This window comes from Meleagris gallopavo, chromosome 1 (assembly GCF_905368555.1).
Source record: "Meleagris gallopavo chromosome 1, MGAL_WU_HG_1.1, whole genome shotgun sequence".
NCBI classification, from domain to species: Eukaryota; Metazoa; Chordata; class Aves; order Galliformes; family Phasianidae; genus Meleagris; species Meleagris gallopavo.
Genome location: NC_139404.1, coordinates 111,678,389 through 111,691,246, shown reverse-complemented (window position 1 = coordinate 111,691,246; position 12,858 = coordinate 111,678,389). Strand labels below are relative to the sequence as shown.

The window sequence follows — 12,858 nt, the reverse complement described above, 5'->3', positions numbered from 1 at the left end:
CTAAATATGTATTAATTTATATGATGCATGTAAGTACCTGAAGATGATATTGTATATTTAGGTGTGCGTGATAAGGAAAGATTTGCTGGCACGTTTAAAAGGAATATTTTACCAAGTGACAGCAAGACAAAAACTTTCTGGTTTACATGTTCTATCATTAGAGTTGTTTTATAAATTTATTCAGCTACAGACAACCTCACACTTGTTTTGGCTTCTGCACTTCCCAGTCTGGATGCTTTTTCCTACATGGGAAGCCTACTATTTTCTGTTATCCTGGAAAAGTAACAGAAGTGAGGGGTTTCTCAGCTTTCGCTTGCCCTCCCTCAGCCTGTGATGCCTCTGGTCAAATGCAAGACATCCCTGCAAATTGTTTTCATACTACTACTGGCATGCATCTTGCACTGAAGTAATCCTATGTTTAACAGTGAACTGCAACTTGAAGATATTTACTGGTCATTCTACTTTGATGGGAGGTAACAAAAATGGCTGTAACAATACTGGCACAATAGAAAACTGCTTGGGATAAAATCAAGCCACTGGTAGTTCCTCTTTGAAGAACATTCAGAAAATGACTGCTATCACTATATGGATTACGTGACAGTTTGTTAGCTTACATCTCTATTTAGCCATTTTCAACAGGTGTTTTCCCCTCATGTAAAAGAGTTATAGGTATCTAGTAGAAATGAATGACTGTGATGAAGAATTATGTTTTGTGAAAAGACTAAAAGCAGTCAGTTGACTTAATGGTGAGATGGAAATTTGCTGTACCTAGGACGCGGACATTGTAAAGATGTATTCTTTGTACTGAAGAAAAAAATTATATCATTAAGCAATGCCTTTGCAGGGAAGAGTCATTTCATGTCCTACTTTAAGTCTTCATTAGAAAGTAATCACAATGATGTCCTAAACATTCTTAAAAATCATGAAACTTGAGATAGTACAATTTAGTAGAAACTCATAGGTAAGATAAAGATATAACTACATATGATAGCATGATGATAACAAAAGATGAAAATTGAAAGATGTAGTAACTTGATACAGCCACGAATGAATAAACTGTGCAGATTACCCCAAGTACCAATGGGACCCAGTCCTCTCTTTTGACTTTATCCATGTAGATTACTGTGCAGTAAAAAAGGGTGCTTATTTGGAACAGACTACCTAGTCCCCCTCAGCATGTTGTCAGACTGACTATTCACCATATATTAAAAATATATATTCCAATTGCATCATCCAATCACATACAAGTAGTGGCAAACCAAGCTCAGCAAAGGGCACATCAATAATAATAAGAAAAACAAAAACAACAACAACAACAAAATTTATCTAAGAACACCCTTAATTTACATCATCAGTGATTCATATACTATTGAGAAATCCACTCAAACATTTCTTTCTGCTACTTTCAGTCACTGCTTCTACTAGTTTTTCATTTATGATTACTAACTTTGCAAGGCCCAAAGATCTCACAAGAGACACGATTGCTTTCCTTGTGACAACACACTTTTGTAATGTAATAATTATTTGTATAACTAAAGCTTCCATAAAAATGTAAAGAAGAAAAAGAAGATATTCACTAAAAAATAAACAAAAACCACCATCTATTTGGTGTGCACACTGCAACTATACATTCCTCTGGGACATGTAAAATTCAGAAACTGCTTATAGTAAATTTTGAGATCACAACGGGAAAGCAACCACATATTTTAGAATATTCTCCTCCAGACTTTACTGTAAATGACCAAACAAGCACCTAAAACTAAAACTTAAAAGAAAGCTTATTCCACAAATGGAATGGAATGGTGTAAATTTCAGCAACTGCTTGCTTTGACATTAATACTATTAATATTATTGGAGACTTTTAAAATAAATTATTTAACAAAGGTTTCCCCTTAAAAAAAAAAAAAAAAAAAAAAAGAAGATCAGCTTAAAATTTCACTAAAATGTGTGAAAAATTCAATAAAAGGAGAAATCTTTTTAGGAATAAGCATTTGACTTGACAGTTTTATAAAAATAAGTATAAAATAAGTAAATAAATAAATAAATAAATAAATAGACATACAAGCTCTCACAAACGCATTAACTCCCCACAACAATAATACCTGGATTTGCTGCACCAACAGTCTGTGGTGTCTTTGTTGACCATTCCTTAAATGCCAGTTCACCATCTGTCCTTTCCAACGAGCTGTTGTGTTGTGACTGCTGTTGGTCTTCATCTTCAGCAACAAATGAAACTACACCTAAAACAAATAGATAACAGATGCCATATTAGTATGCTAGCTTTATAAAATAAAAATGCCAGACACCTAAGCACAGAGAAGTTGCAGATTATGTTTACAAAACTATTTGGCATTTGACACATTAGAGAGCAGAAACAGTAGCCGAGGTTATGTTACCTGTCTGCAGGTACATATAAAAGGAAGATACTGACATGCATTTTAAGCTTCAGAAGATGGTTAAAGAAGTCAAAAGGAAGAGGAGAAGCCCCAGACTAAGCCAAGCAAGGTTTACATAGGGCCTGAGAAGGGAATAGCAGTGACGAACAGAGATAGCACCTCACTAGTCACAACATCTGGCTCAGAAATCCACCATGACTATACCATTGGGAACTGATCAATATTCCTGTACATATAACAGCTTATACCAGGGTTATTTACAGTCCTTGGCATTTATCTTATTCAAACACTTTTGCAGAAGGCTGCATTCATAAAAATCCTTCCATGTTTCACTGCATTTAAGGAGATCAATTTTTTATAAAACAGCCTCAGTTACAGAGTTCTTTTAATAGTATGTGAGGATGAAGGAGGAACAGAGAAGAGAGAAGTGAAGAAAGAAGAAAGGGGAGAAAGGAAAGAGGCATAAATAAGAGAAAAGAGAGGGGTGAGGGAAGAGGAAGAGAACAAGGAGAAGGAGGAAAGAGAAGAAAGCGTGTACTCAAATCCAGAGGAAAAAACTATGAAATTTTAAATTAAATATTAAATTTCCAGATTTTATCCCTTTGTTAATAAAATCTATGCTATCCCAATGGAAAAAAAAAAAAAAAAAAAAAAAGAAGAAAAAAAAAACCACCACAAAAAAAAAATATATATATATATATATTTAAACAGAAATTTTTTCTAAATGTCTAAAAACAATTACTATAGTGAAGCCAGAAGTGGTATTTGAAAAGTTTGATGGTGATTGCTATTTTAAGAAACTATTGAATATTTTTTTCAAAGAGAAAATATATGTATAAATGCAATTTAAGAAATAATTGCAGAAAGCTCAAAGGAATAAAGTCTGCAGAAATTACTCAAGTTATATAAATATTGATGTAGGATAACATATTTTGATCGTGCTAATATCTAATAGATCTTATGAAAAACATTGATAAGCTAATCTATTTCACATCTTAATAAATAAACCTAGTACAATTTTGGTCTAATGTAGCACAGTATTAAGAAGGAAAAAAGTGCAAGAGAAAACATTAATTTTGTCATTAATTTTCATTGCAATCCTAAGGATTAATATATATTTGAGATGCCAATAACTATAAAGAAATGAGCAAAAAGATGTCAAGCTATAGTTTTAAACTTGATTAAAATATTTGAGTACGTGCTGAAATAAACTAAATTCATACATCTTAAAACCTCCTTACAGTAGTGATTTTTTTTTCACTTCATTTTATGATATAATCAATTTCTTTCTTACAGTCCTTTCTTCCATTCATAATGTATTTGAGAATATTATACTGTGCATAGGTACTCTTGAGAGAGAGGGAGAAGTGTTCAGGGCATAGAAGTTTTAATTTCATCCTTAAGTAGGGGTATAGAAAAACAAACAAACCTATTTAGCTCTGCACTAAACACGAACTCAAAAGTTCTGAAACTATTGACTGAAGAATTCTGAGTATCTATCTGTGGCAAATCTTGGAATGTTTGAGAAATTCCAGAACTGTAAATTGCTAATGCTCAAGAATATTTGAAGAAGTGGTAGAAGAAGTATAGTAACTGCAAACCACTTAAATTGGTCAACCACGGTGCAAATAAGCCAGCAATGGCATAATTAAAAAATCAGTGAAGAATTGTGCTGTAATTGCCAACACTCAGCTTTGTTTCCTTGCAGAAAACAGATCTCAAACAGAATTAATAACATTGAGGGCAAAGTCTTGATCACTAAACGTAACTGGATTGATGTAAAGTATTCAGATTTCTGCAGGGTTCTTAATTATATGTGTCCAAATATTTAAATAAAATATAACTAGATTCACTGTAGATGGCATTTTCATACTATAATACTAATTTCATAAAGTTAACATTTATCTGCTAACTTTAAAATATTCATAAATTGCCCATCACTTTCATAGATGTGAAAGTATCTATGACTAGCTCAAAGCTATTTCAGTTTTTTTATCAGGGAAAAAAAAGGAAAATAACTGCTGATAAAAAACTGCAAATAACAAAAAAGTGTATTAATATTAAATCATGTATAGAATGTACTATCCTTATCAGTAACATGCTCTGCATGACATTAGTCTTTAAGACTGATTGTTTTCCAAAGACATACAATAGTAGTAAAGTAGTAAAGAAAATGCTCTCCTGATTCAGAAATGAGTGGTGCAACGCAATGACCACTATTACACAGGAGATTAAAATAGCTGATATTACATAAATATAGGAGTTTATTCAAATCAGGGACTACGAAAAATTCTAATCAAAAGAAGCTCACAGGCTCGGAAAAAGAGCTTTATACAATGCAATAAAATCCTTAGCAATCTATCAACTACTAATAAATACACTGGAAAAGTGCAGAAACACTGCAACAAAAAGTATAGATTTAAAACAAAAAGTGAGCATAAGCTTGGCTCATATATTATATAACCTTCTTGCTTTGATTCATGAATTCTTAGTCTTTTGTCAGTCTATGCCTCTGTGCACTCTGTCATCCTACAAAACCTACTGTAGCTTACACTTCTTCAATATGGTAATGTCTTGTATATTTATGTCACACTGATGCTGCAAAGCAAAACATCAGTATGTATTTTCTTCCTTCTAGTGGCTTCTTTCTAGTTCTGATTTCTCTGTCACACGTATTATATCGCAAGGAAACTTGTCAAAATATCATAGTTGACGATTTTTAAAGCATACTATGAAAACAATACTTAGTGTATGTAACACAATTCTAAACATGGAGAATTCCATCCAATAGAAAGAAATTGACAATATTTTTTTTTTTAATCAAGTGATGCATACTTCAAAAATAAAGGAAAAGTGATTCATAAAACTAGAAAGCTCCTTTCTACAGGCTACTTAACAAAAGAACACAGACACAGTTGTGTATTTTTTGCAAAAGACACAATAAAGTACTATGAGCTTTGGTGTCTTCTGGATATTCTGTGGAAAGAAAGAAATAGATTTAAATAAAAGATAAAGTAATATGTAGAAGGTGCTTTATCAGACTTAAAAGAAATTGCTCTATTACCTAGGAAACAGATTACTGAACAATTTTATTTGGTGCAAGAACATTTCACGAGATGTTTATTAGTTATTATTTCCATGTTAAAAATCTGTCACATAGCTTTTTTTGTAGCACAAAATATTAACTCTCCATTGAAATTCTTCAAATGGACTTTTGAAAAGAAGTAGGCCCATTTTTTACTTAGCAATCATAAGAGAGCAAAAAGGGAAGCAAAATAAGTATAATTGTGCTGCTACATAATTTTGTAATGAAAAAGACTTTGAATAGAAAGGAAAGAGAAAACCATTTGCTCAGTACAACAATTTCTATGGCAAAAGTTCCTTTATGAAATTGCATTTTAATATGATGAAAACATCATTAAAGAATACCAAGGTTACAAAGTTTTATACATACAATTTGGAGAGTTCTAAACTTGAAAACATTCAACAGTTCTATGACAAAGTATTCAACTAAATATTCAACTAGCTGTTCTTTTTTCCTCACAGGATAAGATTTCACTCTATAGATATCTTTTGAGCCTTGTTTTTATCCTCAGTATTCAACACACTTCCCTCCAAACACATTCACCAAACTGAAAAAGAGTACCTTTATTTTGGAGTATTTAATGTTACCTGTAGTATTTTGCAACTAGGAAGTACTAAGATTCCTGAATCCTAATTAATTAGCAATTGAATCACTCACATCCAATCTGTGATCCTCACACTTCACAGCAACTGAAAATTCCTACAAGAGCCAAAAATTCTTATTTCTCTCAGTTCAAACATTTCCATACGTAAGTTTCCATGAAAGTAAAAATTCTGCTTTGGGGAACAAATATGACTTCTCACAATTGCACGATTTGAAGCAGACTGACTTCTATTCTACTTGAATCCCCGAACTAGTAAGCAATTCCTAGATGGTGTTACCTTGTATGGGACACTTGGTAGTTTATATTACACCTAACACTGGAGAGCAAAATCAGCTTCTGCCTTTCAAATCCACAACAGGGGCCTTTTTCCCCACTGCCATACAACAGCTGAATGATTTGAGTACATTTACAAATTTCTATGATGTAACTGAAACTGTCTCTGCTCCAGGGGAAAAATGAATGTGATTTTTTCAGGTAGTGATTAAAGCAACCATTGAGCCAGGGGTTGAATGGCAGATAACTGGGCCCTATCTCTTTCACAAATTCACTTCAGCCTCCTGTCATTATTTTACAGCATAAAATATATGATCTGTTCCCTGAAAAAAAAAAAAAAAAAAGAGCATATATGACTACTTAGCTTTCGACCTATTAACTTTTCTGTCAGGTTAGAGACACTGACTGTTCTCTTTCTCTCCTAGTGAACATGTAATACTTCCAAGTACAATGGAAACTATTGTGACAGAAGTTAGGAATGACAGAACAAAGGAGATGACGGTTCAAGTATGCTATCTCTTTAACTTTGAAGGCATGGCTTTTAACAGTTGCCGTTAAACTATTGTATGATAGATCGCTTGGAATCTCTTATACTGAAGCTTTCAGGATTTATAAAAGAATTGTAGATTTGCTAAGCCATAAGTAAGAATAATTCTAAATCTTTAAAGCCTAAGGAAAAAGCATATGTTAAAGTATAGTGTACACTCAGTATTTCCTTGTGACTAATTCCAATGGTCAAAAATTCAATTGAAAGCTGGCTCCAACTCAGAGAAAATGAATTTTTTCTCAGGGCTACAGTCTAAGCAAGAAGTACAGAAGTTTTCCTGTGGCACTACACCAAGCTTTGTTGCAAGTATTTAAAAGCGTGTTTATGAAAGTAACGCCTCCTGTTTCATGATGTTAGGCAATGCTTGAGGTGGATGTTGGTAGTATGGCCATAGAGGTTGGACCTTCCCACCAATACCATTACATTTTGCTGTTGTGTGACATATAGTAGCAGAGTGGCAGCGTGACAGGCGATGTCTGACATGGAAGTGTGGATGAAGCAACAGTCTGTCACTGAATTCAGAAAAAATTGCATCCATTGACATTCATTAGCACTTACTGAACATTGATGGAGACCAAACAATGGATGTAAGCACAGTGAGGCAACAGTTGCTGCATTTCAGCAGTGGCAACAGCGACAGGGTTGCCTCCTCTGGTACAGATTTGTACAAGCGTGCTGGCTTTAGTTCATTGCTAATGAAATTGGTGGGACTCATGGTGGTGACTGTGTTGAAAAGTAGTGTTTTGTATATAAGAATTTTCTCTATCAAATAGAGTTATTGTGCCCTTTGTATCTGCTGTAGTTTCCATGGCAATATATAGAAAATAATACTTTCAGAGAGACCTATACATTTTCATCATCTGCATACTGAGATGCTATTAACCTATAGCCATAGTAACCTACATTTTACATATCAGAGACTGTAATAGTCAAAATAATAAACTAGATTTGCATTCCTAAAGACAAGATAATTATTTTTTGATGTTGAGAAACCAGAAATCATTAATCTCGACTTTTCAAAAAGTTATCAGAAAGAATTTGCAGTTAGCAAACCAAAAAATCAAGATTATACACTGAGCATTTTTTATTGATATTTGCCCAATATTTAGAATCCTTTTGCTTAAGAAGTAGACTAAATCTAGGTTTCCTGAGCACTATTCTATTATTTTAAGGAAAATATGATCTCCTCTGTTCCCATAATTGCCTTCCTCACACATTATAAAACTACTAAGTGCCACAATTCCTGCTCTTAGAAGTATGACTGTACAACATCGTTCTCATTGTTCTTCTTATATTATGTGTAAAGAATGAGAAAGTAGAATTGTAGAAATATTAGTTAGCATTTGAAAATGATTAAATGATTAAGTCTGAATTATTTAAAGAGATATCCATTTAAAAATATATTCAAGACAAAATATTAAGTAAGACACACTGAAGTTAGTTAAAGCCTGCAAGAATCTTAATATTGTTTCATAGGAGTATCAGTATAAATATGGGCCAATGCAAATTATTTGCAATTAATTTTAGAAATGTACATTCTGTGCATTTACTCTTGCACCCTGTAGGCAACAAATTGAACTTTAATCAAAGGAAATAATCAAATTTTAAATTATCGGCTCTAGTAGTGCTTAGAGAGCTACAGCTATTCAACATTTTCTGGAAAGTGCACTTCTTAATAATTCAAACACACGAATTCCTATAGTGACAATTTCCATGGGACCAATTAAGGACATAATGTTCCACAAATGTTGGCATTTTTGAAGTAGTCAACCACATTTTTAGCAGTAATATCTTTACAACTAAAAGTATGTCCCAGATTAAAAATCAGTATCACCAGTCATTACAGTGTTACTTTCAGGAAAAAAAAGGTCACATTGAACAGAAAGCACTAAATGTAAACAGACTTGGTCTTTAATTCACAGGAATTTTGTATATTGGAGTTCTACATTCTACCTTGAAAGACTCCTCGCCTCATTGGAGATACACTCAAACTGTAAGGAACTATGTCATCTGGATCCACAGTAAGAACCGATGCACCATCCACCATTGAAAGATTTGAAGATACCTGGTAAAGAGAATATACAAGAAGAATGAACAATCAAAAGCAAGTTACTATGGTATGAACACTATAGACAAAACTATCAATTTTACTTGCTTTGAAATGTAGCATATGATATAAAATTTGCTATTGGAAAGTCCTAGTCTTTATACATATGAAATGAATACCTATAGTAAGAGACAGTATCATATACATCATCATGTAGCAGACAGAGATCATACCAAGTAAACTCAAGTACAGTAACAAAGTTAGTAATTACATAAATATTTTACATACATTTTCTTTAGAAGTGTAACAGTGAACTTTAACACTTGTTATCTAAATGTACAGAGCAAAGCAAAATCTGAGTGTTGTTTTAACATCAATTGCATCAATTAAGTGATATGACATTTATGCAATGTCATTTGTAGCAACTATCTGAACAATTAAATTTCTGGTGCAATTTTCTTACACTAAATTTCAGATTTTTTTAAACTATAATTATTACAGAAATGTAGACTGAGAGTATTTTTAATTGTATCTCATTTCTTTATCCCTTATTGTTTTACTACAGAAAGACTCTATGATCAGCTTCTCATTGATCAGAAATTTAAGTATGAGGCATGACAAATCACAGTTAATGATAATCTGGCCTATTTACTAGTTGTGCAGAAAGACAGTAAATGGACTGCATGAATGGTTCTGCTTAAATCCCCTATTCTGTTACCTTTTTCACTAGAGCAACCTAGTTTTGGTGACAGTGTTTTAAATTGATACTGCTATTTCTGCATTGAACATCTGACTACAAGTGAGGATTTTCCAGATATGGAATCCTTTAAAAAGTATTTTCAGGATATGAAGCATTACTGTAGCATGCTATAATTTCCTATTACACTAAAAAACAGAACTCCTTCTGGCTGTTTAGGTGAATTTTAAGCAAAATCACTATTTAAGTCAAAAACACTTGAGTTTTTTTAACCAGATTGTATTTCATTAGTGGTAACAGCCAGACTGTCAAGTATTGAATTGGAAGACCTGAATTCTACAAAGATCTCCATTGCAACAATAAAAGCATGAAAAGCATGGACCGCCTTTTTTTTTTAATCCTTTTTTCTTTTTAGTCAAAATATTTTGTTCATATTTTCTTTAGGAAAAAAAACACCAAGTTTATATTGACTTCTCAAAGGCTTTCCTTCTATGAGGTATTTATATAATATAATACTTTTCAGAAAAGTATGACATAACAAGGACAGGTGGAAAATAAAGCTATATTTTTCAAGTAGTCATTATCTATGAAAATCTAACAGACAATCAAAATAGAGTATTGAAAATCATGGAAAAACTGTCAACTAGAGAATGATATTTTATTTGGACTTTTCCTTATCCTATGATTCTATATTCTTTTTAAAACAATTCTTCAGTCTTGTGACAAATTAATTTACACAAAATATTAATATTCTAGTATGAATGAAATGCATTTTAGAATGCTCAGTGAGGCAATTCTGCGAGCATTCTGTACCATCAGAAGGAATTTTTTTAATCTAAATATTTAAAATCAAATTATTTCAGACAATATGCTGCAGAAATTGCATATTATAAATTAAAGATCAATTTGCCAAACAACACAAATGTGAAATAATTTCTGTCATTAGAAAACAGAATAAATCAGCAAGTAGTAATAGATGAAGGAATGGCATGCAGTCAATTCAGGAAGAGAAGAGGTGGAAATATAATTTCTTATGGATTGCAGTCTGAGAGGAACAGGAGAGTGTTCTGTGATCATAGGTAGTACAATGAAAAAAAGGCAAAAGAGGATTGGAAGACAGGAGAACAAACTGATATTATCAGTAACAATATTGATAATAAATAATTAGAGATTCATTACAAAAATCAGTGATAGTATGCACAGCACAAAAGAATATCCAGAAAAGAGATAGGTTTCTCCTAGAGAACCTAAGGATCTGAATGAAAATAAATAAAAATAAATAAATAATTTTTGTAAGACAACAGGGGCTGCAAATAAACGAGATTGCACACTACCCATGTTCTCTCCATCCCCTGCTGGAAGGACACAGTTTTTGTAGATGGTTTCTGTAGATAGTAGGAAGATAGGAAGAAGCCTATAGATCAATTTAAAGAACCTGCAATCTAGATAACATTGATGATTTTTATAAATAATCCGTGAGCATTGTATTGTCAAAAATCTAACTTAGCAACACTGTCTTTTAAATCTTTACTGTTAATCTTGTAAATCTTTCTAACATTCCTAGCCATAACCAATGGAAAATAAATCAGGTGACCTAAGGGTAAGACCAAAAAAGAAAATGATGTTTATCCCTGCTTTCTATCAGATCTATCATCTTCAAAAAAATAATACCCTTTTTCTTCAGAGAGTTTATGTATAAATTAAATCCTTTTGCAAATACATATAGATATTTTGCAATAATTACCATCTTTAATAATAAGTATTTCACATAAATCAGGAAATAATCATAAATAACGATTTTAAAAATATTTATTAAGTCCTTTAGAAAAATCCCAAGCTCCACCATATCATGAACGTAATTAAAATATATATATATAAAAGGAGTTTAAAAGGCTATAAAATTATTTCTTTCACTTCTTAAAAACAATGTTGAAGATTTGACTGAAACCACACACAAAAAAATGAAATTATTAATCTTGTTTAGCTATGTAAGACTGTTGATGACAAAATATTTCAGCACTGCCCAATCTTTCAAAAAAAATAAAATCAAGTAACAAATAACAGAAATTACTGAGATAGAACAGAACTTTCATTTAAAAAAAAAAAGTATTAAAACCTAATTCCATAAACCAATGTTAGTCTTTAAATCGGTAAAAAAAAAAAAAAAAAAAAAAAAAAAAAAGAGAGAGATGCTTTTATCATGTAGTCACTACAGTTATTTCAGTGAAGGGCTGCTGGCTTTCAGTAACTACAAATTTCTTCAAATCCCCACAACATATGTTCCATTCTTTTGCCACCATTACAGAAAATAAGAATTGTAGAATCTCACTGAAATCTAAATTATTACTGCAGTTTTTTTGGTACTGCTGTAAGTTTGCTCAAATCAACTCATCTCCAAGGATTCTATTTTTAAAGGATAGGCTCTTCCAGCATTTTACATGCCAAATCATTATTTGCACACAGAGACAAAACATAAATTGAGCTAAAATTTCTAAAATTAATTTATCAGTCATGGATTTTTATATTATCTTCCAAAGCTGCAATATTGTTATTCAAGATGAATAGGAGTAGAAAGTTATTCTTCAAAATTACTGTAAAGATACATTTTTCCCGTACGGAATAACTAAACATGTACAACTTTTAAAATGTCAGCAGGCATTTCAAGCCAAAGATGTACAGAATTTAACCAAATATACTGAAATTCCACTGTCTCATTGCATAGTGCCAGACAGCAGTATGTTCCAAGTTTCACTGTAATAATTGTTTCTAAGATCCTTTTAAAAATGCTTAAATATTAAAAATTAATGCTCCCTGACACTAGCCTAAACCTGGGGCTGTAACAGTCACTGATTTCTCTGAAAAACAGACTCTTTTCAATACTGTTTCAAGAATGAAAGATGTTTCCAAAGATGCTCCCATTACTTTCCCTCATTCTTTTTTAGTAAACATGTTCTAAATTCCTAAATTATTAGGAATTTAATTCTTGCATTAATTTCCATTTTGCACCAGCATGCTGCAACACTGAAAGAAAATACCTGTCTGTCTCACTAAGTATATACCTCAAAGTATTCTTGTCTGTACTGCTGAAGCCTGAGGCTATCAAGAATGCTACATAGTCATGATACAATTCAGCCAGACAAACTTGTCAAGACCACAATCCCATCTAAACAAACATGCAACATCTAAGACTTTATCACATCCTTACTTGA

General features: G+C 32.1%; 1 protein-coding gene across 11 annotated transcripts in view; it reads right to left on the bottom strand.

Moving 5' to 3' along the window:
- The window catches only part of CFAP47 (cilia and flagella associated protein 47), a 255,343-nt gene that overhangs the window by 107,907 nt on the left and 134,578 nt on the right, over window positions 1-12,858 (bottom strand). For all 11 annotated transcript variants that reach the window (XR_014879873.1, XR_014879875.1, XM_085210115.1 and 8 more), the window contains 2 exons: window positions 8,859-8,970; window positions 2,103-2,240 (listed from right to left, as the gene is read on the bottom strand). Coding sequence is in view for 9 of the 11 variants with exons in the window: in XM_085210115.1 (XP_085066241.1) it covers window positions 2,103-2,240; window positions 8,859-8,970 (250 nt within the window). In the remaining 2 variants the exon portion in view is untranslated. The remainder of the gene's footprint in view (window positions 1-2,102; window positions 2,241-8,858; window positions 8,971-12,858) is intronic.